This window comes from Podarcis melisellensis (genome assembly GCF_964234715.1).
Source record: "Podarcis melisellensis genome assembly, chromosome: 11".
In the NCBI taxonomy this organism is placed as follows: Eukaryota; Metazoa; Chordata; class Lepidosauria; order Squamata; family Lacertidae; genus Podarcis; species Podarcis melisellensis.
In genome coordinates, this window is record NC_138543.1 from 53,442,621 (window position 1) to 53,468,857 (window position 26,237).

The window sequence follows — 26,237 nt, forward strand, 5'->3', positions numbered from 1 at the left end:
GGGCCGGTCCACTGTCCCTCAGACCTTGTGGGGGGGGGGCGGACTATATCTTGGGGAAAAAATATGAACGAATTCCTATGCCCCACAAATAACCCAGAGATGCATTTTAAACAAAAGGACACATTCTACTCATGTAAAAACACACTGATTCCTGGACTGTCCGTGGGCTGGATTTAGAAGGCAATTGGGCCGGATCCAGCCTCCAGGCCTTAGTTTGCCTACCCATGGCTTGATGTATCATCTGTTTGGGGACTTCCCTGGCTTTTTTTCTGGCCCATGTAGGACTAGTCTGGATAGTTGGCCTTGGTGAAGACTTGACGTTTTCATCCCCAAAAAAGTTCTTTATTTGAGTTCCTACTGAAATGAGGCTGCATTTTAATGTTGTATTTTAAACTTGTTTTTAAGTTGTATTTTAATCAATTGTTTTTATACTGGTGTTAGCTGTCCTGAGCCTGGTCTTGGCTGGGGAGGGTGGAGTATAAATAAAATATAATAATAATAATAATAATCTCCCTGCAAACGAGTCAATAAACAGGCTGCTGGCAAGTGACCATAGACTTCCTCCAGAAAAGACAAGACCTACCTTTTCACCATGCTGCTGCAACTCCCCTCTTCATGACAGTAACGTGTGGTCCTTTATCTATGCCTAACAGATGGGAGTGGGGGCAGTCTTGCAGTGTGTGGTGTGAGGGGAGCAGCTCTGCTGCTGTACACCCTCCTTTTTTAAAAAAACGAAATAAGGGATTGAGCTAGATATCTGATCCACCTTCAGAAAACATGTGTACCGATTAGCTGATTGGAAGGAATATTGAATGGGTGAGATTATGTGCTTGTCCACACTTTGTCCCATGACCAGAAAGCGGGGGTCCAAACTTTACCCTCCTGATTTCCACTGGAAACCCCACACTTTAGTGAGAAATCAAAACAAAGAAAACCCAATTGCTGTGTGCTCTGATTCATCCCTAAACCGTGAGTTTTCTGGGGGTGGAGAGTGGAAGGGCAAATGGATGTGTGGACATGGGCATAACCAGGATCAATGTTTGGTTTTTTTGGGGGGGGGGCAGAACCAAGCTATCTGCAATGGGATTGGTTCTTTAGTTAAGTGTTTTTATTATTTACTTCATTGGGGACCCCCTTGGCTATGCCTGTGGGTGTGAATGAGCCCTAAATCCTGGAGAATTCCAGCTTTGTGTAATCAGTGTTGGTTGCTGAACCTGTCTGGGTTCATAGGACCCTAGGGCTGGGGTGGTGGTTTGGCCCCCGATAAAATATTTGAGGAGTCCCGTCCCCCCCAGTTGTTGGGCATTGCCATTCATATGGTGTGTGCGCACAACATCATGTGATCATTTATGCTGGGCGGGGCTTACCTGCCCCCCTCCCAATATTTTATTCAAGTTGGCTGGGCTCTTGCGCGGAGAGCATCCGTACTGCCCTTGGCTTGACTGGGGCGAGTGTGTAGAAAGGGCACAGATTTTTTTAGCATGGTTGCAGAGAGAAAAGAGACAAAGCATGACAGAGACAAAAAGGATGCGAGCGTTGGATGTTCCTTCTTTGTTGCTTAGAAGGAAAGCAACGCCAAGACTGAAGGACAAATGCACAGGCCATGAATAGGAGTACATTTTTTTCAGAGTCACTACAATGACTGCCTTTTCCTTGAATTCCATCCAACACCAGGTTGAATATAATAGATCACACAGATTAAAGGAAAACACTTCTGAGTAAGAATGATTGGGTTCTTTTGCACGCAGAAACACAAAGCGCCTTTTTCTTTTTTTTCTTCAAATGCACCTGGGCGCATGTTCAGAGATGCTCAAGCGTGGGAGGGGAACATTATCCCTGCTATTGTACGCCTCTCTATAGCCCAGTTTAGAGGTTCACTGAATCACAAGGCAACACTTTTTCTGGGCTGCATGTTGGAAAGATTTCCTGCAGGTAGAAAAAGCCATCCTATTAATAGAGACATCCCATGACTAGGAAGAGGCTATGTGCTGCCCAGTTCCTTCAAGTTTTCTGTGTGCAGGTTGGGAGAGCATTCAAATGTTTCCGAGTACGTTTCCGAGCACGATTCAAAGTGTTGGTGCTGACCTTTAAAGCCCTAAACGGCCTCGGTCCTGCATACCTGAAGGAGCGTCTCCACCCCCATCGTTCAGCCCGGACACTGAGATCCAGCGCTGAGGGCCTTCTGGCGGTTCCCTCATTGCGAGAAGTGAGGCTACAGGGAACCAGACAGAGGGCCTTCTCGGTAATGGCACCCGCCCTGTGGAACACCCTCCCATCAGATGTCAAAGAGATAAAGAATTACCTGACATTCAGAAGACATCTTAAGGCAGCCCTGTTCAGGGAAGTTTTTAATATGTAATGCTGTACTGTTTTTAACACTGATTGGGAGCCGCCCAGAGTGGCTGGGGAAACTCAGCCAGATGGGCAGGGTATAAATAATAAACTATTATGATGATGATGATGATGGTGATGATGATTATTTACAAATGGCCTCCTGTGGCTTGATGTGATGCGGTCCAGGAAGAGGCATAGTTTGATTCATGGTGTAGTGGTTAAGAGCAGTGGACTCGTAATCTGGTGAACCGGGTTCGCTTCCCCGCTCCTCCACATGCAGCTGCTGGGTGACCTTGGGCTAGTCACACTTCTCTGAAGTCTCTCAGCCTCACTCACCTCACAGAGTGTTTGTTGTGGAGAAGGAAGGGGAAGGAGAATGTTAGCCGCTTTGAGACTCCTGAAGGGGAGTGATAAAGCGGGTTATCAAATCCAAACTCCTCTTCTTATTCTGCCAATAACACCCAGCATTTAGCAGTTAAGAGTTTTGGGAGACCAGGGTTCAAATCCCCACTCAACGGTGAAGCTCAATAGGTGGCATTGTGCCAATCACTCAGCTGGACCTACCTCACAGCGTTGTTGTGAGAATAAAATGGAGAGTGGGAGAATTATATACACCACCCCTTGAGCTCCTTGGAGGGAGGGTGGGGTTTATTAATATGCAATAATACTAGCACTAACAGGAATGATGTGGGCTGGTTCAGGGAAACCCACTGCTAAATCAAATCAAATTCAGAGCTTGCGCTTGTTAAATGGTGGCACTTCTGTATCTGCCAGAACACACCTCTGTGACAGAACTGGAGAGTTGGGACACCGAGGATAATCTAGTCCAGTGGTTCCCAACCTGTGGGTCCCCAGATGTTGGACTACAACTCCCATCATCCCTGAGCTCTGGCTTTGCTAGCTGGGGGTGATGGGAGTTGTCCATTGCCTTGCAATGGACGAATATGCAGCTGCCGCATACAGGGATCGTATCAGGAACCTTGGCGTTATCAGCACCACACTCTAACCCACCAAGCTATGAGTGACCCCAATATCTAAGCCGTGAAATTTTGCACCATCTCCACCAAAGGCAGACTGGGAGTTGTAGCTCACGGAAGGTCTTTTCCCAGAAAAATAAAAAGAGCATTCTCATGTCCCTGGCAAAAGCATAGTGGCCGCTAATGCACAACGCAACTTGTTTTGGCCACTCTTAAGAGTGAAGAAATGGTTCCATCCAGACCCAGGGTAGGGTGCATTCCTACCGCTGCCCAGAAGCCAACAGAACAGCCAGAAGGATTTGGGATAGAACATATTGTCCCTGAGGAACCCCACCCCCAGTACACCTGTGGAAAGTTCAGACCTCATAAATGTAATAATGGTGGATTTCCACCAGAAGTGATGAATGGAGGAGGAAAGGACATGTTGGGATGGCCTTGAAAACGTAGCTTTCTGGAATTACCAACAAAGGAAGAAAGGCAATTGAAGCTAATGGAGTATGCGGAACTGGCCAAAATGGCGGGAGGAATCTGAGAATAGCAGGACCAAAAGTTCATCAAGGACTGGACCAAATTTGTAAATTATTTGAAAGACAACTGTATTCAATCAAATACGTTGGTAGGATTGCAAGCAGCTTTGTAAGGAAAGGTACAAAACCCACTTCAGATAAGAATAAGAATGTATGTTTTCATGTTTTTGATTTTAAAGCAACGGTCAAATAGTGAAAATGCAGAAATCTGAAATGAAAGATAGGAAATCATAAGGAAGGTTTAAAGGAAGTCAGGGCCCTAAAAAGCCAAAATGTGTAATATAAGAGGAGAGATTGCAATGGAAAGTATTATTGCAAAACTAATAAAAATGATATGAAAAAAGAAAACAAGAAAACGTAGCTTTCAAAGCCACCCATGCTGCTTTGATTTCTAGCTTAATGGGGCTTACTCTATGGTAAATGGAGATAGGATTGCCATCGGAGGTTGTTTAATTGTGTGATGGTTTCGGTAGCATGCTCAGCCCTCTCCACTGCAATTGAAAGGGACTGTTGTAAATGTCTGTGTGTGTTTGGTGTGTGGTGAGCATTTAAAGACTGGAGTCGCTGGGAACACCATATGCTTGCTTCTTGCTGGACCAAGAACACAACTGAACAATACAGTCCGTTCCAGCTGTTCTAAAAGTGAAAAAATGGCTCCATCCAAACCCAGGGGTTTTGTACTTTTTCTCTTTTCTGCAATAACTTCTTTTCTCCCATTCTTCATTCCAAGCCAAACAAAATAAGCAAGTCTTTTAAGACCACCAGAACTGATACCACATATCAACAGAGATGGCAAACTGTCGAGCTTGAAACTTTTATTACTCAGATGATGTATTTTATAGCATACAGCGGTTCGGGATGTTCCATAAACAAAACTGAATTGCCATGAAGAATTGTCCTCTCCCTTCCCTTAACAGTCTATTAAATGTTGTAAATGCAGGGAGCGTTTTCTCCCCATCCGCCTTCCTCTTATTACCAACATCTAAGTCTCCCCAGTTCCAGAATGGTTTTTTTTAAAAAATTTTAACAATATTTTTTAAACAAAAGCACTTAAAAAACCCCAAAATATGATAAATGATTAAATTAAATGTTGGTTTTCAAACAAAATAAATACATATTTTTTTTGCAATTAAAAAAAAATCGTTAACGTAACTCTGTGTTCTAAAGAAAACCACTGCTCCATACTGTTGTTTTTTTTTGACACAGGATTTTGATAGCTTAAATGTCAACTTAATTCTGCAGACCCTAGATATGCATCCAGGTTGATAGGAGTATTAATGATTAGCCAGTTTAAGAAAACAATTAGCTTTAAATAAATTAAAAACAACAACACCAGACATATCCACGGGGGTGGGGTGGGGGAATAAGAACCAGGGCTGCAATCCAAGGCATACATTTTCTGGAGGTAGACCCCATTGTGCAAAGGATCGCAACAGAATTGAGTAACTTCAAGGATGCTCACATGATCACCTAACAAGCTACTGTTGGTTTTTTTTGTCCTTCTCCAACAGGCAGGCTTTGAGGGAGACCTGCAATTTCATCTGGTCTTCGCTGAGCGTCCTGGATTTCGATTAAGACGTGGTAAGAACTTTTGCTCAGCAATGCAGCCGAATGGAAAAGAAACCCCCTGGCCCAAAAGGTTCTGCAATTGGATTCCACGCAAATAAGTGTTCCTGCGTTGCTATCTCGTTCTGGAAAGGCAAAGGGCTATACGACTGCCCGTCTCTCCTCTTGAGAAGACCTATTTGTTTCTACTACGTCCCCAGTCAACGACCTCATACCAGACAAGTGCATGGGAAACATTTTATTGCTTGAGCCAACCGTATTATGGCGCCTGTAGTCTTGTGAGAGGGTGGGTATGTTCCAGGGTGCAGATAGTCCCCCAAAAGTTAGGAAGCCCTGGTATACAGGACCCAGTGTTGTGAGAGCATAGGAAATAAAAAGGGGACTCATCACCCACTCCCCCCCCCAAAAAAACCCCCATCAAAACCCTGGAGCAGAGAGCAATATTAAACTAGATTAATTTAACCCTGAACGGGCATGATCCACATGAGCGGCTCAGGACTGTGGATCACACTTCCCAAAAATCTTTAGGAACCCCCTTCTCCCTGTTCATGCAAACCCACTTGTCAAACGAAAGGGTAGCTAAAAGCGTTCCAAAGTTTGTCTGGTGTGCATTAGCTGGTCCTGTACTTGAGTTCTTCTGAAACGTTGCGGTAATTGTGAGAACAGAACAAGGGGGGGGGTGGGCCTTTCATTCCAGATTAGCATTCAGAGTAAAGAAGACAGTTCCCTTAAGAGCTGCTCTGTATGAGATTCCCAAGGGAGGGTTGCTACATGAGTCTAAGATCCTTCAGTGAAAACAAAAAAAAAAACAAACCAAAAAACTGGGGCTGGATACCACCACAAAGTGTTTACAAAGAAATAAGCTGTTCCGCTCTACCACAATATGCTGAAATATCAATTCATTCCTGGTACAGAAAGGGGAAGGCCGATCACTTAATTTTCTCCAGACTTTTACATCTGTCCCCCCCCCCCGGCCCAATCACCATGCTGTCACACTCAAGTGTGACCAAGAATCAAGGTTCAGGAAAGAGCTGTGAAGCAGGTTTGAGCCTGAGTCCCCAGGGACAGAGGCCAACTTTAGCCCACCCCCCTTGCCCTATCTCCAAGTGCCCTTCTTCCTTGATCCCATAGAAGTCATAGAATTGATTGCCCATCATTCCTATGGAAATTACTATACCACCAGCTAAGTCTTCACTATGGAGTGCACTGCGTCTTTCTGCATCTTAGCACTGCACCCCCTTCCTGGGGCTCTACAGTGAACAGCCCCTCCTGGAACATACTCACATTTTGCAAGGTTCATTTGAACCACAATCCCCCACAGAAAAGAACTCAAAACCTTCAGCTCAGAAGAAGGGAAGCCTCTTGAATAAGAAGTGCAGGTGTAAGAAACCCCCCGTTTAGTGGCGTTCAGTCATGGTGCCCCCAATATGTCAGTGTAGATGTATGCAATGCTATCTGGCCCTTTATCCAAATGCAGCTGATTTTCGCAGAATTGGACCCTGAAGGGTCATCTAGTCCAACTCCCTGCAATGCAGGAATCTCAGCTAAAGCATCCATGACAGATGGCCACTCAACCTCTCCTTAAAAACCTCCAAGGAAGGAGAAACCACCAGCTCTTCTGGGAGTCTGTTCCACCGTCAAACAGCTTTTACCATCAGAAAGTTCTTCCTAATTTTTAGTCAGAATCTCCTTTCTTTTAACTTTAGCCGTTGGTTTGGGTCCTAGCCTCCAGAGCAGGAGAAAACAAGCTTGCTCCCTCTTTCATGTGAAAGCTCTTTAGATATTTCCTCTGTCTTCCCTTATCTAGCCTAAACATACCCAACTTCCTCAACCATTCCTCATAAGGCTCGGTTTCCATATCACTGATCATCTTGGTTGCCCTCCTCTGCCCACCTTCCAGCTTGTCATTATCCTTCTTAAATTGTGGTGCTCAGAACCGGACCACAGTATTCCAGGTGTGGTCTGGCCAAGGCAGAATAATAGAGCAGTACAATGACTTCCCTTGATCTGGACATTATACTTCTGTTGATGCAGCCTAGAAGAGCACCAGCTTTGCTTTTCAGCTGCTGCATCACACTGTTGACTCATGTCAAGCTTGTGGTCCACCAAGACCATTAGATCCTTTTCAAATTACTGGCAAGGCAGCTACCCCTCACATCTTATATTTTTGTAGCCGGTTCTTCCTGCCTAAGTGCAGAACCTTACATTTGTCCCTGTTGAAATTCATTTTGGGCCCAGTTCTCCAATCTATTAAGGTCATTTTGAATTCTGATTCTGTCTTCTGCGGCATTAGCTACCCCTCCCAGTTTGGTGTCATCTGCAGATTTGATGAGCACCCCCCCCCCATTCCTTCATCCAAGTCCTTTATAAAGACACTGAAAAACAACGGGTCCAGGATAGAACCCTGTGGCACCCCACTGGTCACTTTTTCCAGGCTGATGAGGAACCATTGATGAGTACTCTTTGGGTTCGGTCAGTCAACTGGCTACAAATCCACCAAACTGTTACCTTGCCCAGCCCATGTTACCAGCTTCTCTGCAAGAATATCATGGGGAACTTTGTCAAAAGCCTTACTGGATGGTGATGTAGCTGATTTATTCCATATTGAGCTTGGCAGAGGCATCTCAACTAAACAAGAGATCATCTTGCTGGAACAGCCCAGAGTTGTTCTACTGCAGGATTCGGTCTATAACAGATATGACAAAGCTTCTGTCTCAGAGAAGCTCAGGGAAGGAGGACATTGAGGTCTAATGCTTTCCCTTTCTGGCTTGCCTACAGCATCTGGAATTTCTGATGTATACTGCAGCTGCAACTGGAGGTTCCATTTACCTGAGGAAAATCACCCCCAATCGGAAGCCACTAGCTTGTTGTTATATTTTAAAAGCAACAACACACCAACAATTTGTTGATGTCAAAGGGCTCAGGAGAAGCTGTTTATAATTTTTACCAACGTTTAGATTTCCACAGATGAGCGGAACAATCAGAACATCAGGTTAAATAATCAAGACACTGGCTGAAAGAAATTAAATTGGAGGATGCTTACATATAAATTAGTCATGGAAGGGCACTGGGACACACCGCTATCAGGAGATGAACACAGATGTTGCCCACTGGAGGCCGAGGAGGAAACCCAGGACTGCAGAAGGAAGTAATGGGACCGATTCCATTAAGGCTGGGTCCACGGCTGCTATTCAAAAGCAATCTCTATTAAAGGCCATCCCTGACCGGAGCTTTCATGGCTGGCGGCAGCAAAGCACTTTAACAGAATTACCGTCATGCGGCTTTTGCTTTCCCTCTTCATAGTCCAAGAAAATTGCAAGTGATTAAGTGAAAATTTAGGGCTTTCGAAAGGGAGTAAAATATAGGTCTGCACTGGAGTAGGTCCTCCCTCTTCTCTCCATTTAATATTTTTCAGAGGTCAAACTGAAAGCACTGAATGGAACAGAGGAGGAATGCTGCACTTCCACATATGACACCAGGCAGTTTGTGGCCGTATTAATTCTTCGTTGTGTTCTACCTCTTTGCTACCTTCCAATTAGTGCAGGAGAAGAGATTCTTCCATTTGCCTAAACCAGAAAGAGTGCACAGGGTTGTTGTTGTTTTTTTTGCAAGAGTGACGGGTGGAAAATAAGTTTGCAAGGGACACACACCAAGTGCCACCGAGGCTAAAATTACCTCTGAAATCTTGGGTGCCACACAGATTAGCAGGTGTTTCGGGACAGGCGGCAGGGAAGTGGCCAAACAACTGGGAAAGTGACCCCAAATTTCACAAGGGAGACTAAGGCTGATGCCCTTCGCGACAGCCCCAGGCCTCCTCCGAAAGTCTCACCACGAGGTTTCAAACTGGGAGCCTACATGTGGCGAATCTTAATTTTAGGGTAACTTGCAGTGAAACAGGACACATAGGCAACACACTTCCCCTGTTCTCTGCTCCCAGTTAAGAGTTGCTACAAGGAAGACTGCCTACTAACAGTTAGCAGTTGATGTTTTCCTCCCCTCCTCTATGAATTTCTCTTATCCTCATTTCTAAGCGAATGGCCCTTGCAGCATTTTCTGGCAGCAGGAGCTCCCAGGCTGTCACTGTTTTTGGGTGGGATTCAGTCTCTCACTGTCAAATTCAGGTTGCACAAATGATGCCGATTTGATTCCCTTGTGCAACTAACCGGCTTCTTTCTCACCAGGAAAATGACAAGGAAATTCACTGATGTGTTTTATCAATGGCTGCTGCTCCAAGGACTGGCAGGTGTGTGCATGCCTCTGCCACTCACTGGGAAGCAGCTGTTGGAGAAAGCCATTGCCCTTTGCCTTCTGCTTGTGGGCTTCACATTCAGGTTTACTGGATGGCCAATGTGTGAAATCGGCTCCTGGACCAGATAGGCCTGTGTGTGTGTGTGTGTGTGTGTGTGCCAGCAGGGCTCTTTCCATGTCCTTACGATGCAGAAAATCTGGTTTAAAACCAGATCTGCCGCTTCTTTAATGGTACCCCCAAATGTGTCAACTTAAAGTGCACTTCCTCACCCAGTCTAGCAGCAAAGGGGTGGGGGCCCTGCAATATTCTTTTACAGAACTACTTTTCCCTTGGGATGTTAAGATAGTGGTTTATTAAAGTCCGCAATGAAGATGTGCTCATAGCTAACTTCTAGGCTGGGGCGTCCTTGCTTTAGGTTGTTCCCTATGATGGTGCTTGAAAAATCCCTGAGCTTTTGGCGGAACCGGAAGGATTGGGGGCCCAATCCACTGGATGCCCAGACTATTCCAAGGCAACCAACCCCATATTATAAGGGTCTTCAGGAGGGTCAAGCCCTTGGGCTAATACAGGGCCGGTCCAGGAGGGATGCCTTTCCTAGATCCTGTCTGTGCTGTTGAGACAACTCCTGTGCAGTGGAACCATGGTGGTCTATGGGCATACTTTGTCTGCTACCGACAAATAATGCATACTTGGTCTTTTACGTGGGTCCATTTAAAAGTGTTGGTGTTTACCCATAAAGCATTATATATGGCAGTGGACTCCTAAATCTAAACCTTAACCTTATATGAACCTGCCCAGACCCTGAGATTGTCAACTGAGGCCCTGCTCTGTGTGCCACCTCTGAGGGAGGCCTAGAAGGTGACGAGAGAATGGGCCTTTTTTACAGCAACTCCCATTGATGGAATGCTCTCTGCAGGGAGGCCCACCTGGCACCAACTTTGCCACCTTCCGGTGCCAGGCAATGGCATTTTTTGTTTTCTCAGGTATCAGGACAGCCCCAATGACTGGATGTTTGCATTGTTTGCTTTATTCTTCTTGTGAATCACTTCAGGGCTTCTTGTTGTCGGAAGGGATTCACAAATCCAGTAAACTGAAACGTAAACCTTAACCACGGTTAGCAACACCAAGTGCCGTGACTCGCACCAGGCTTCATCCTGCCTCACAACTAAGTTGATACTGTTATCGAAAGGCCTGCGGCCATTTCTGGCCCCCACGAAGGACAGAGCTGCTTTTAAAATGAGGCGGGAATTGTGGTGTGAAGTACTCAGGAGGAACCTTGCCTTAGTAGCTGTGCCACCCTTCCTCTACTCTAGCCTCCATCAACCTTGGTGCTCCCTAGATGCCTTTGGGCAACTCAGTGCTGGCAGGGGCTGATGGGAACTGTAGTCCAAAAACATACTGAGGGCACCAGGTTGACGAAGGCTTCTCCACCGTAACTCCCTTCTCCCAAACTCCCTCAGACATCTGAAGGCAGCCCTCTTTAGGGAAGCTTTTAATATCTGAAGGACTATTGTATTTTAATATTTTGTTGGAAGCCACCCAGAGTGGCTGGGGAAACCCAGCCAGATGGGCGGGGTATAAATAAATTATTATTATTATCTAAAAATGTCATCTCACGCAGATAAATAATCCTCTTTGGGTGGCTTATTCATTCAGAAAACTGGCCTTCTAGAGTGGGAGAAATAACCAATGGCAGGTTTCAGCTAAAACCCTATGGCTCTGCAACACAATAAGTATCGGGAAAATAAACATAGGGTTGTATGTTAAAAATTAACATACAACATAACACTGAAATTAAAGGACATGGCTAACTCAAGTCGATCAGTGTCAATGGGTTTACTCTGAATATGACTCACACTGGATACAACCCATAAAAATGAAACTCTTCTTGTCAGAACACAAAAGCCTTCCTTCCTTCCTTCCTTCCTTCCTTCCTTCCTTCCTTCCTTCCTTCCTTCCTTCCTTCCTTCCTTCCTTTTTTCTCTGTCTCTGTCCAAAACTTCAAATACCACATACATACGTACATATCTCCTCCTATTTACTGGCTTCTAAAGAACAACTTCCACTCCCCTCTTCCCATCCCCATTCCCTTTCTTGTTTCTAGGCTCAACTGTAAGGGGCCCCGGTTCAACTGCGTAATTAGGAATAAGACTGGAATTAAAAAGCTGTTCGTAAGCAGGAAAAGTGTTAACACACAAACCCCAACCCAAAGGCTGAGCTGCTTCTTGATTAGCTGACAAATGTCATCCCCCACAACCTTCAACTTCAACCGATTAGCTGCAGACTGACCGTTTCTGAAATCATCTGGCGCACTGCTCTGAATTTCATTTAAGCTATGCTTTAATTTAATATAATTTAAGCGCATGATTAAGGAACATCCACACATTGCAACTGCTGAGAGAAGAACCAGTGTTTCTTGTACTGAACTCTTAATGTGTGGATATCCTCTGTCCCTGTACACATGCTTCTTTAAACACTTATGTACACGGCAATTAAAAGATTTCAACACTTTTGTATGAAATCACTATGTTAGACGTTCCCTTCAGGAAACTGGTACCAACACTGGTGTATTCTGACAGCAATTGCAACGTATGGATTTGACCTTCTATCTGGAAAATAAGTCCCGGTGAAATCATCATGGAATCAGGCTGTTAATGTGAACCCACCGGGCAAGACGTTTTGTGGCTATAATTCTTCTAAAGTGGCTTTGGGGTTGCGCTCCCAGTACTTCGAGGTCCTCAAGCAACCCTCCGCTTGCGTCGTAACATTATCTTTGCTTCCCAAAACTCAAGATAGCAATTTGTCCGTTCGGATATATAAGATATATGCTATACATAATGTGCATAAAATAATACACCAATGAGAAAAGAAAAGAAATGAAAAACAATACCCAGTGCAATTTTTCTTTTTTGGGAGGGGGGGGGGAGAGTGAAAGAGAGAATTTTATCCCCTCTGAATGTCTAATCTGGAATGGGGGTTTCAGGGTCGGATGAAAGGGGGGGTGGAACAGGAGGAAAGCGAAGGAGACAAAACCATGAAGACAAGAGGAGTGGAAGAAAGGAGGGGGGAGGAGGGGGGTGTCTCTTTGCCTGACAAAAGCTGTCAATTACCAGAGTCTGGTGTGGAACGTGTCTGCCTTTGTCCCCCCAAAAGACATCTGCTGCGTTCTGCCTCCTGCCAGTTGGTCACTGCAAGCCAGGAGGCGCCTGGTGAAAGCCATCTCTGCCTGGCTCTCCGCGCTCCCTATTCAAGCCCGCCGTGTTCTTTCTCGAACCGAAACAATGACCCGGCGGGATGTGGAGCTGAATGAGCGACGGGGGCGGGATGGAGAAAGGGGAGCCTCGAAACAAAAAAAAGCAGGCACGGAGGGAGTGGGGGGCGGCGACGGCACTTGAGGACACGGCTGAAAAGAAACATGCTTCGCCCCCAGGAACATATTCGTAAGCATGCTGGGAGTTTTTCTTCTTAGGTATCTGGACCACAAAAGGTCGCTCGGTCCTTCCCTGGTTGCTGTAGCTCAGTTCCTTGCCCAAATCCTTTCTCTTCTCTCTCTCTCTCTCTCCTGTTGTGTTTTGCTTTTTGTTTTGTTTTTAAAGTGCGTGTCTTCCTCCTCCTCCTGGCTCTCCACCACCAACCCCGCCTCCCTCTCAGGCTGTCAGTTTCTGAATTGTCTTGTTGTAGTACTGCGTGATGGGGGGCGTCAGGGGGTTCCAGTTGTTGGCGTGCAGCTCAATGACCTCGAGGAGGAGGGACCGGGTCAGCATGGACTCCGAGGGGCACAGCATCTTGTCGCGGGCAATCGCCAGGAGCTCCATCATCATCTCGGGCAGCTGCTCCTCCAGGAGCCGGCCGGTGCTTTGCAGCTGTCGAGAAAGAGAGAGAGAGAGAGAATGAGAACGGGGTCAAACACTGGGCATTAAAGAGGGCCCGTCCCGCCCTGGTGCCACCAAGTCCACCTTCTCTCTCCACCTGGGAAGAAACGAGGCGGAGAAGGAAGCCTCGTCTAGTTTTGCTTTTCTTTGGGAAAGCTTACGCATTTCGCTCTGGGGCTGCAAAACGCAGCAGTCCAGAGAGGCTCATGGGATCAGGCTGCGGCCATCATGCTACGTCTCTGCTTAAAAGGATCACAGCGTCTGCCAGTGAGCCGCCAGGCTGATTTTGGTGTACAAAGTCCTACACAGTGGACACTCGGTTTGCGAATGTGATCCGTGCGGGATGCACATGCGAAACCCGCAGTGTTCGCAACCCACGTCTACACACAGGCAGGTTGCGATTCGGCGCGTCTGCGCATGTGCAAAGTACAATTTAGTGCTTCTGCGCATGTGTGACTGCCACAACCCGGAAATAACCCGTTCCAATACTTCTGGGTTTCGGCGGTCCGCAACCCGAAAAGACGCAACCTGAAGTGGCTGTAACCCGAGGTATGACTGTACAGCTTGGGACCAGGATACTTAAAATATCGTCTCATCCCTTATATACTGCGCTCTGCCAGAGAGGGCGCCCTGCGGATATTTAGTTTATTAATTTAATTTGTATACCACCCTTCATCCATAGATCTCAGGGCGGTTTCGCATCATAAAAATGCAAGATAAAAACACAAAATAGATGATAAAACAAGAACAAAGCAAACCAATAACACCCCTCCCTCCCTCATTAGGAGGTCCAGTTCAAATGATACCAGAATCCGGCCTTTAGCATGGTGGCAACTCCTCGCTGGAGCCAGATGCCTTCTCTGTTGTCTATTGAGAATCTGCTAAAGGCCTTTTTTTCAACAAGCCTTTTAAATGAGCAGTTTTATCCCATTCTGTATCTGCATTGGTTTTGATTTTTATTTATTTGACTCTAAAAAGTATAAACATAAAAAAAGCCCAAACACAATTCAAAATCCAAATATTGAGATTACTCTGAATCTCCTGACTCCCCCCCCCCATCGCTTCCATGGGTCCAAATGATAATATTTACAACCACATATCAATACTTGTCCAAATGCCATCCTTCCAAATTATCCATACTTTCCATTACTTTACAAGTGGTGTTTAAAATCCTGCTAATATTTTAACCTGCTTACAATGGTCTTTTAAATAAATTATAAACTCCCCCCATTCTTTTTTAAAGTTCTTGTCCTCTTGATTTCTGAGCTTCCCAGTTAATTTTGCCATTTCAGCATAGTCCGTCACCTTGGTTTGCCATTCTTCTCTAGTTGGGGTTGTTCCTTCCTTCCGTCTTTGAATTTGTTTTTGTACATAAAACCATTTTAATTGTGCTTATATGTGAGGCAGTTTTAATGGCTGGTGCTTTTATTTTTAAGCCCCCCCCCAGTGTGCTTTTATAGGAAGAAATTCGTAAATGGAAATAAATAAACAGTGACATTATTTTGATTCATATCCTGCCTTTCAAACACAACATCAGGGCAGCTGGACACAGCAGGCCTATGGCCCTATTGGGATATTTTCTCCTGCAGGATTACAATTTACCGTATTTTTCGCTCTATAACACGCACCCGACCATAACATGCACGTAATTTTTAGAGGAGGAAAATCCGTAGGCAGGCCACCCGTAGGCATTTCTTCCATAACACGCACAGACATTTCCCCTTACTTTCTAGGAGGAAAAAAGTGAGTGTTATGGTGCAAAAAATACGGTATTTTATTTATGGCAGTAATACACAGGGCCATCTTTAGCATATGCACCCCCGGGGTGCAAAGATCTGCCCAGCACCCCCAAATTTGAGCTTTTTTTTGGGGGGAGGGGGAAAACCAAATTTGTTGACCTTTTTTGGGGGGGGGCAGGCCTCGTTCGCCTGTAACAACAGAAAAAAACTGTTTTGTTTCTTGACTCGTCGGGATTTTCACTCCATTGCTTTTCACTGCCGCCAATCGAGAGGGACCGATATACAGTAGCTATACATTTGGTGCCCCCCAGAATTTGGCACCTGGATGCCCCACACCCCTTGGAAAAATGGCCCTGGTAATACCCCACCTTTTTCTCCAAGCAGCTCAAGGTCTCCCAGGTCCCAGTCTATCCACTACAGCAATGAGTGTGGGCGTGTGTGGTGCAAACAATTATTGACCAGGCTCTCGCCACCTCTTTCGCATCCATTGACTGATTTTCAACCATAGAGAGACCAACAAGAAACCAAAAAAACGAGGGGATCCATCTCCTGGCCTGCGTCTTAAAATGAAAATGTCAGTATTCCTACCTCCATTGCACAGCAAAGGACAGCATCTTCTTTTATGTCCTGAGACTGCAACAACTGTAAAAAATACAAGAAAGCAAAAACACAGTGAGATGCCACTTAGAAAACCCTTTCATGTACTAGAGATTTTTCTTAGCTTCCATATTAATCCACCCATTAGACTGGGGGGTGGGGAGTACCTGAAGCATTCCGGAGACTGTTGGACTTCAACTCCCATGAGCCCCACCTAGAATGGTCAGGGAGGATGAGAGCTTAGTCCAGCAATGTCTAGAGGGCTACAGGTTCCCCGTGTTTACTTTAGACCAGCTTCCCGCAACTTTGCATTCTCCAGTATGAGCAATAGTTGTCAGGGAGTGGCTGGAACCCTGAGGAGTGGTGACTGGAAACTGAGGAGTGGGGCACTGGGAGAAGTGGGGGTTGGAGAGTAACTTGGAAGAAGTGGGTCAATGATCTGGGGGAGCCTGGAACAGGCGGGAGGCGAGAGGCAGAGGCAGGAGAAGCTGCAGAATTGGAGAGCAAAGAAGGAGTGCAGGAGCAGAGAGAGAGACATCAGGCTGTTGTAGAGTCAAGGTCTTCCACATCTTCTCCTGGGACCAGGAGAGGATTTGGAGCAGGGGCAGGTTACACACAGACGCAGTCATGGCCTGCTTGCATGCATCTTGGGTGGGCAAGACACATAAACTGAGGTCTCCGTTGCAAATATACCCACAACATAACTGGCTGTGTTTAGCTATATAAATTCTTTATGCATCATATAAACATAACTCTTTTCACATTATCTAATTGTGCAGAAGCAATTAAGGACCAACATTTAGAACAGGAAATACAAATACAGTGGACGCTCAGGTTGCGAACGTGATCCGTGCGGGATGCACATTCGCAACCTGCGTCTGTGTGGGTTGTGATTCAGCGCTTCTGCGCATAGCGCAATTTAGCGCTTCTACACATGTGCGACCGAAACCCGGAAGTAACCCGTTCCAGTACTTCTGGATTTCGGTGGTCCACAACCCGAAAAAACACAACCTGAAGTGGCTGTAACCTGAGGTATGACTGTAGATCAGTTCTTATATACATAAGGTCCAAATAGAAGCTTTTGTGTTCCATGTATGTATAAATGAATCAGTTTTTCAAATGTAATGTCCAAATAAAAGCTTTTTGTGTTCCACGCACGTCTTAGCGAATACACGTGTCAAAGGCAACAACTTTAAGGAGCAGTATGGGGACGCAGGTGGCGCTGTGGGTTAAAGCCTCAGCGGCTAGGACTTGCTGATCGAAAGGTCGGCAGTTCGAATCCCTGCGGCGGGGTGCGCTCCCGCTGCTCGGTCCCAGCGCCTGCCAACCTAGCAGTTCGAAAGCACCTCCGGGTGCAAGTAGATAAATAGGGACCGCTTACCAGCGGGAAGGTAAACGGCGTTTCCCTGTGCGGCTCTGGCTTGCCAGAGCAGCGATGTCACGCTGGCCACGTGACCCGGAAGTGTTTCCGGACAGCGCTGGCCCCTGGCCTCTTAAGTGAGATGGGCGCACAACCCCAGAGTCTGCCGTACGGGCAGGGGTACCTTTACCTTTTACTTTAAGGGTGCATGCCAAGGAGTAGCTGAGAGACGTAGGACGGATGGACACGCCTTCCCCTAACTTAATAAGTGCACTTTTGACAATAAAGAGCTAATTCCACACTCTGGACATGCCATGACAGTCAGGGATGGTGGGTACTGTACTGCAAAACATGCTGAGGACACCAGGTTGGGGAAGGTTGCTCCAGACCTTCCCTTCTCCACGGCTGTCTTCTTCGTCCACCAGGGCCACCCAAATGTCTCTGGGAGGACCCCAGGCAGGGCAGGCTGGAGTCAGCCATCCCTCGCCGCTTGCCTCTTCTGCCTTTGAAGGAAGGAAATGGCGGGAGTCGAGTTAATCTCCTTCGTCAGGCGAGGAGCGGCCTTTGCTTTTGGAGCTAGAATAACACGCTGCAGAAGATTCCTTGGCATTCCATGTGGGAGAACCACCCAACCGGCAGACAGACTACATTTCCTGGCTGTCTGAAGCTGCACTAACTTTGTGAGAAGAGGATGTGTGACTTCATCTGAAGAACGCTGGGAAACACAAAGCACAAGAAAGACACACACACACACACACACACACACACAACCCAGGCATTCTGAAAGCTCCTTGCCCATGAAGTGATAGGGGCTCAGTCTGTTTCCATGCATTCCCTATGGGCAGTGCTATGCCATCCATGTTTACATTTCTCAGGAGAGGACTCTGGCAGGTCACCCCAGAGCAAGGACAAGGAAAGGGAAGTGATGAAAGCAACACCATGTGAGTGGCAAAGCCTCTTCCAAGGAGACGGCCTCACTCATCAATTCTTATTGCTTCCCTCCCACATTTTAACTAGACCTGGAAATGGGAATAGGGAGGGCATTTCCTCTGCCAGCTGGCACGGCATTCCTCTTCCAGGAGCAGCTCGCTGTGGGTTCACTGGTGGAGCTGAAACAGTAGCTGGTCTGCAGCGCTTACAGCTGATTTGCAACGCCTTCTGGCACTGCAGAAGGGCCAAGCTGCCATGTCTAGAAGAGGGTCAAATCCTGCCGCTGAGAAAACTACAGAGAGGAGTACTGCATAAAGGTGCTGGAGAGCCAGTGTGGTGTAGTGGTTAAGACCGGTGGACTTGTAATCTGGTGAACCGGGTTCACTTCCCTGCTCCTCCACTTGGAGCTGCTGGGTGACCTTGGGCCAGTCAAACTTCTCTGAAGTCTCTCAGCCCCACTCACCTCACAGAGTGTTTGTTGTGGGGGAGGAAGGGAAAAGGAGATTGTGAGCCACTTTGAGACTCCTTAAGGGGTCCTCCTCCTCCTCCTCCTTCTTCTACCACACCTTAAGGAGGCAGTGCTGTACCTCCTGTTTTAGATGTCCTTCCTGACTCCAGAATTTTAGACAACTATTGGCTACTTACAAATTTCTGCTTTGGGGGCAAGTACTCAAGAAGGCGATGGTGCTTCAACACAAATGGAAGCCGATGATCTGGACCCATTTCAGTCTGTTTCCAGGCCCACTTTTGGCCCTGTGACAGCCTTGGGTGCTTTGCTTGAGGGCCTTTGTCAGGAAAGAGACAGGGAGAGCACATGCTTTTCAATATCTAGGTGAAGCTGCTGAGATGTGGGCTCAGGGGATCTGGGACAAGGAGGAACCAATATGCACGGTTTCTCTGTTCCACCTGAGGCAGGTGAGACAGGATAGCAGCTGGATGTGGGCCGAGAACCCAAAAAAACAAACAAACCCTGAATCCAGGAAAAACAGGTGCTATGGGCTGCAGGTTCTTGGGTCCATGATTTTGAGAAGATTTTCCAGATGTGATTGCGCTCCCCTTGAAAGAGCAGGTCCACAGCTTGGGGTTGCTCCATGATCCAGCATTGTTGCTTGAAGCTCAGGTGATTTCAGTGGCGAGGAGTGCCTAATTCCAGGTACTTTTTGCCTTACCCCCCAGCTCCAGAATCAGAAAAGGATATATTTGGGCAGTGTGGGATTCTGTCCTGCATTCCTGGCCACACAGCAATCTGCGGTGCAGAAGACAAGAGGGGCGGCAGTCTGCACCACATGCCGTGATGTCTCCAGATCAAATCCTACTTCGACCATGAGCTCACTAGGTGGCTTTAGTCAAGCTGTTCTCTCTCTTATCCTCAGCTTTTCCATCTGTACTATGGGGATAATAATACTGGGTTCCTAAAAAGGGCTGTTGCAAGGATTCCTGAGATAATATACATGAAGCGCTTTGAAAAATGTAGCATTTTAAGAATGATGATGTTCAGTTTTCTAGTATGAAATGGGAGTGTGGGGGAGGGAATCTGAATGTAGGGGGCGTTTCTGGTGTAATCCTCCAATGCGAAACAAAGCAGTAACCATTTTTGAGTTTTTGAAACTGTTTGGAGGGTGGTTTTTTTGTTTTTTGTTTTATTCAAGTGGTGTATAAATCTTGTGAAACGAAATAAACGAAATAAATAAAATTCTCAGCCTCTGGGCTACTGTGCCAGGGGAGCAGGACCTCCTCCCCCCCAAGCCATCTCACACGTGGCGGGTGTCTAAGTGACAGAGAGCCTTTTCAGTGGTGGCACCTAAATGGGTGGAAACTTCTTCCCAAGGGAGACTTGCCTGGCCCCATCATTTATAGGAAGTTAAGAGTGACCAGCTCTGTTCCTTAGGGAGTAATGGTGGTAACAACTAGGTCATGGGTGTGTGGCCTATACATGGATTGGGAAAATCTTATTTTCAGAGGGGAAGGGCCATAGCTCAGGGATGCAACCTCTGCTTTGCATGCAGAAAATCCTAGGTTTAGTCCATTGCATCTTCAGCTAGGACTGGCAACGACTCCTGCCTGAAAGCCACTGTCAGTCACTCAAACAATACTGAGCTAGATAGGCAAATGGATTGATTAGTCTAAAGCAGCTTCCTAAGATACACACAGACGCACGCAGCAGTTCCAGGGGGCTTTTGGGAAAGCAGGTAATTAATTTCTCCTATGCCCCACACCTCATTCTTGCAGTTCTCTAAACCGCAGCGAGCTTTTACAGTATTGCTGTTTGGGCTGCGATTTCAAAAAACAACAACCAAACAAACCGAAGTCTCTTGGGTAGCTGTGCTCTTTGCGATAAGTCCTGCTAAGGCTACTTTTCCTTGATTTGAAACACTGCATTGTTGCGGTGCTCAATGGCTGGGATTAAGCACACTCCCAAAGCTTTCTAAGAATGGAAGCAAACATGAATGGGGAAAAAAAAAGTTAAACAAAACACAGATGAGAATGAAATGACTCAGGGAAACACTTCCTGCGGCTAGATCGCAGTTAAACTGTCTGCCTTTAATAATATAAAACTCATGAGAGCTGAGAGGGTTAGTGCAAATATTCCAAAAAGTGCTTCTTTTTTTTTGCTGCCTCCTGCAAACTTTAAGAAGACACTGCAGTGGCAGCGATGGCCTGAGGGTTAACTAGCAAAATGCCTGTCCTCATCCCAGCATAGGGATTCCCTGAGCCCCACATCCAGCCCTGCTTCACCACTCCTCAGCCGCCTTGCCAGTTCCAGCCTGTTTACTCTGTCCAGTATTATGTCACAATACTGCAACTTGGGAGTCATCCCAAGTTAAATTATGGAACCCTTTGCCACAGGATGTGGTGAAGGTCAGCTTTGAGGGCTTCAAAAGCGGATTTGAGAACTTCATAGTGCAGAAAGATCTCTCAGTGGCTACTTGTTTCACTTGGCTAAGTGAAACCTTCCAAGTTCAGAAGCAGTAAAAAGGTAAAGGTAAAGGGACCCCTGACCATTAGGCCGACTCTGGGATTGCGGCGCTCATCTCGCTTTATTGGCCGAGGGAGCCGGTGTACAGCTTCCGGGTCATGTGGCCAGCAGGACTAAGCCGCTTCTGGTGAACCAGAGCAGCGCACAGAAACGCCGTTTACCTTCCCACTGGAGTGGTACCTATTTATCTACTTGCACTTTGACATGCTTTCAAACTGCTAGGTTGGCAGGAGCAGGGACCAAGCAATGGGAGCTCACCCCATTGCGGGGATTCAAACCGCCGACCTTCTGATCGGCAAGTCCTAGGCTCTGTGGTTTAACCCACAGCGCCACCCGCGTCCCATTCAGAAGCAGTAGATCTCCTCAAATGAGCTGCTGGGGAACATCACCATGGAGAACCTTGCAGTCTTCAAACAAAAACATCTTGGAGGTCCCGGGCCACAGGGAGGTTTGGCTGGCCTCAACCAGAGCCAGGGCTTTTTGGGCTGTGGCTCCGATCTGGTGGAATGCTCTGTCACAAGAGACTAGGGCCCTGCAGGACTTGACATCTTTCTGCAAGACAGAGCTGTTCCACCAGGCCTTTGGTCAAGACACAGTCTGACCCCCTCCTTCTGAAATTCTCACAGAACTCTAGCCCAATGGTTGCCATTTATTTGATTTGAACTGATTTTATAATGAACTGATTTTAGAATGCTGTATTATTTTACTGTTGTTAGCCGCTCTGAGCCCGGCTTCAGCTGGGGAGGGCGGGATATAAATAAATAAATTATTATTATTATTATTATTATTATTATTATTATTATTATTATTATTATTTTATTAAGAGAGCCACTGCACTTAGGTCCAGCTTCCCATTGGCATCTGCAAGAAGCAGGGTGCTAGGCTAGATGGCTCTCTGGCCTGATCCAGCCCTATCTTAATGTTCCTAAATGTATGTGTGAATAATGGTAAGAGTGGAATTCAACCTAGTGCTAAGGTGAAAGTTCCGTTGGCACAAGAATTTCTCCTTGAGCGACAGAATCTTCTTCCCTTCTCCCAGCCTGCCCCGTAAATCTGTCCTATGGCTTCCAAGAATCCTCTGGAGCAAATTTGGGGACCATGCTGGATTTAAGGCAGGAATCTCTCCTAATCCTACCTAGAGATGCCAGGGAAGGCAGATGTTCTACCATTGAGCTATGGCCCTTCTTCTCCAAGGCGACGAGGAGAAGGGGAGGAAGTCCTTTGTTTTGCGAGTGGAAGTTGTTTTATCCGAGTAATCATTGAGTGGAATCCTGCCCTCAGCCCTGTCTCAGGATCCTTTCCTTGCTGCGACAGGAGACTGGACTTAGCCGAAACGGCTTTTGCACAGTGAGCCTGCAGGGCAAAGAGCTGGCTGGCTTTTGCTTGGACCAATTAGATGACTCTTCCCCCTTCCCTGCCGCTGTTCCTTCGTCTCCTGCTCTCCTTCCTATGGGCTCCCAGGTTGCAGCAATGCTGAAGCAACAGCAGAATTACGGTTCGGTGCAACTCTTAAAGGGCACAGCCTCTCCACCAAGCATCCCTTTTCCCCTTGGGGCTCCTGAAATATTGCATTGGAATACTAAATCCATTTGTCCATAATGCTTTTCATGTGTATCCCTCCATGATAATCATTCCAACTCTCGAGAAGGGAGAAGTCGGGGCTGGGTGTTTTCCTTCCTTCCTTCCTTCCTTCCTTCCTTCCTTCCTTCCTTCCTTCCTTCCTTCCTTCCTTCCTTCCTTCCTTCCTTCCTTCCTTCCTTCCTTCCTCTTTCTTTCTTTCTTTCTTTCTTTCTTTCTTTCTTTCTTTCTTTCTTTCTTTCTTTCTTTCTTTCTCTCTCTCTCTCTCTCTCTCTCTCTCTCTCTCTCTCTCTCTCACACACACACACACACACACACACACACACTTTGTTCTAAAAATAAAACAAGGGAAACTGGCGGAGAAAGGGCTGCGCAGGGTTGTCAAGCGTTAATAAGGAAAAGGTGAGGGGGTGGGGGGCTGTAAGCTGCGAAACTGTGGCCCCATTGTCAAACATGCCGTGTGACTCGTCACTGGCCGACCCCGGAGACGCCTTACCTCCCTGAGGCAGGTATAGATGGGGCAGACGAGGACTCGGAAGGGCTCCGCAGTGCTGCTCCTCATGGTGCCAAAGACCTCGCAGAGGAAGGTGATGAAGCCCAGCCAGCGCTCCACGTCGCTCTGCTGCAGCTCTTCCCGCACGGTGAAGTCTTTCTGCAAAAAGAAGAAGAAGAAGGGGAGGAAAATGTGAATGTGAATTCAGAATGTGGAGAGGCAAATCTCTTCCATTACAAGGTCCCAGGAGCAGGTTGCATTGTTAATTCTTCTTATTCAATTCATAATAAATTAATTAAATTTGTATACCGCCCTATACCTGCAGGTCTCAGGGCTGTTACAACATAAAATCACAACACAAAAAACACAAAATGAAAAACAACAACTCCTTCAAAGATTAGCGGAGCACATAACGTGTGGGAACCAAAGCAAAATGGAAAGAGTTGAACCAGGCATAGGCAAATTCGGCCCCTCCAGATGTTTTGGGACTACAATTCCCATCATCCCTGACCACTGGTCCTGTTAGCTAGGGATTGTGGGAATTGTAGCCCCAAAAACATCTGGAGGGCCGAGTTTGCCTATGCCTGAGTTGAACTATGGTCTGTGCACCTTGGTGCTACATCAAAAGGCATGTTATCTATGCCAAGTTTTCTGGGGGAGCAAACGGGAGAAGCAGTAAGGGATAGCACAGTAAGGTATAAAGGTTAAGGGACCCCTGACCATTAGGTCCAGTCGTGACTGACTCTGGGGTTGCGGTGCTCATCTCGCTTTATTGGCCGAGGGAGCCGGTGTACAGCTTCTGGGTCATGTGGCCAGCATGACTAAGCCGCTTCTGGCGAACCAGAACAGCACACGGAAACGTAGTTTACCTTCCCGTCGGAGTGGTACCTATTTATCTACTTGCACTTTGATGTGCTTTCAAACTGCTAGGTTGGCAGGAGCAGGGACTGAGCAACAGGAGCTTACCCCGTCGAGGGGATTCGAACCGCTGACCTTCTGATCGGCAAGTCCTAGGCTCTGTGGTTTAACCCACAGCATCACCCGCGTCCCAACAGTAAGGTATACTACTTGTTTAATGAAGCAAGATCATCTCTGCAAAGAAATCCAGGTACCGAAGCCTATAAACAGGACAGGTGTATGTACAGGTAAGTAGGCCCAACAGTGGATACAACAACTCCATCTCTCTGAAAACCTCCTGATCTGTCCCTAGTCCTCTTCCTTAGAAATCCAACAGTTGCCACTGAAACCCCCAGCTTCTAGGGTAAAGTGCTTATTGTTACTCTTGATTCCTGCAACCATGGACCACATCAATAGGTTTTGAAAGCTGCAATTTCCAATGCATGATCTGAGCTGCTTAGGATAACCACATGGATTCTGGATTATGATTCAGGCAGCAAAACGAAACAGCTGTGCTAAAGCAAAAATAAAGGGGGGGGGCAGAAGAGCCATGCATTCATTTGTGCGGGTTTTGATCCTGCCGTGTCTCAAGAACCTCCAGTGGAAAAAACAACGCTTTAAGGCAGAAAAATAGAAGGAAAACTACCCTTGAACCCCAGGCAAATCCCAGGGGATGAAAGCCCGTTCCATGAGAGTTGCTCCCGATGCCTTCATTTTCTCCCCCATGGAAATACATTTTTGCATTTTTATATATATATTAAAAAATCTTGCTAAAAAGTTGACCGCACTCTGATCATATATTATTTATTTATTAGTCACCTCATGAAAATACTTCTCTAGGCGACAAGTTGATGCAAATGAAATTAAAGCAATATTACAATTCCACACCAATAAAACTCGCCCGGCAATAAAATCAGCACGGTGTAAGCAACACGTCAGTCACTCAAAGATGATCATTAGCAGTCTCTGCGAAAGCTAATACTAATCCGTTGCCACCAGTCTAGGAGGCCACGTAGAACATCCCATGACGTTTAACATATATTAAAAGATATTAGAAAATCTGATAGGTTCCTGAAAAAGGGCACCAAGGACTTGAAATCATTCCACACTTTATGGAAATAATGGTGTGCGTCTTTATGAACTGCTCACCGGGCCATTTTATGGTGTCAAGATGTCTTGCTATTTTTACACGGTGCCTTCCCAGATGTTGCCAGACCCCAGTTCCCATCAGCCCCGGGCAGAAGGGCCAATGGCTAAGGATGATGGGACTTGTAGTCAACATCTGGAAGGCGCCATTGTAAGCCACTTGGCTCCTTGCTCTTAAAGCTGATTGTGGCGTTTGCCTCCTAGGTGGGTCATAAGGAAAGGGTTAAAATGAGTGTGATGTGATTGTCCAGAGAGAAACTGATAGGAGGAGTTAGAGTGAGAGTTGGTGTTGTATGAAAGTCAGTTGAGAGTTGGGAGTTGGAGAAGTAAGAGGGAGGATAAGTCTGTGGGTTGGTCGAGTTGTGTTGTGAGGGAGTGAGAGGAACTGTTAGCTGGAGTCAGATAGTTAGTTGGGATAATCAGTCTGAAGTTGTTAGGAACGTATAGGACATTAAAGGAACTAAGATTAAGAAACTGCCAAGAAAAATTAACTGAAACCATAAGCTTGTTCATGCCTATAAAATAAACTTGATTATTTGTTAATGTTGACAACTGTCTGGACTCTGTGTGTACTCGTGAGAAACGGGTTGGTGGCAGCGAAGAAAGCAATCACAGTGGTGGCACAGGGATCAATAGACCGTCAAACGTCCGGGGACTCTGTATGATCACCACACTGATATTTATTTAAAAAATTAAAAGTAATACGGATGGTGAACCTTCAGAATCTCAGTCTTTGGGTGTTGCCGTTGAATGTGATGCCTCTGTGAGTAACTCCCCATGACTGCAACCAAAAATGGGAAGGACCTCTTTGAATGAGTCAGAGCCTGGCTATGCATGAAACCAGGGTTGTGGAGCCACCAGCCAAGAGGACACATCTGGTCTGTCAAGCCTCTGGCCTGTGAGGCTGTTTCAGCCAAGACATACCCACCTTGGGCAGGTAACAGCAGGGCTTGGATTGATCTATCAACCAATCTATCCAGAAACATCAAACGTGT

At 46.5% G+C, this 26,237-nt stretch overlaps 1 protein-coding gene and 2 long non-coding RNA genes across 5 annotated transcripts in view; 1 reads left to right on the top strand and 2 right to left on the bottom strand.

The window, feature by feature from the left end:
* Positions 1 to 4,638: 4,638 nt before the first annotated feature.
* Positions 4,639 to 26,237, bottom strand: part of LOC309380231 — a 290,294-nt gene continuing 268,695 nt past the window's right edge. Inside the window, exon 2 of the long non-coding RNA XR_014172747.1 lies at positions 4,639 to 8,233. This is a non-coding gene — a long non-coding RNA (uncharacterized lncRNA). The remainder of the gene's footprint in view (positions 8,234 to 26,237) is intronic.
* On the top strand, positions 8,232 to 12,573 carry LOC309380250. The gene is made up of 2 exons (XR_014172770.1): positions 8,232 to 9,114; positions 10,520 to 12,573. It is a non-coding gene; the product is annotated as an uncharacterized lncRNA (long non-coding RNA).
* The window catches only part of CTIF (cap binding complex dependent translation initiation factor), a 181,361-nt gene continuing 167,099 nt past the window's right edge, over positions 11,976 to 26,237 (bottom strand). For all 3 annotated transcript variants that reach the window (XM_081929766.1, XM_081929765.1, XM_081929764.1), the window contains 3 exons: positions 23,203 to 23,358; positions 15,853 to 15,906; positions 11,976 to 13,516 (listed from right to left, as the gene is read on the bottom strand). In XM_081929766.1, the coding sequence (XP_081785892.1) occupies positions 13,301 to 13,516; positions 15,853 to 15,906; positions 23,203 to 23,358 (426 nt within the window). In that variant the 3' untranslated portion in view covers positions 11,976 to 13,300. The remainder of the gene's footprint in view (positions 13,517 to 15,852; positions 15,907 to 23,202; positions 23,359 to 26,237) is intronic.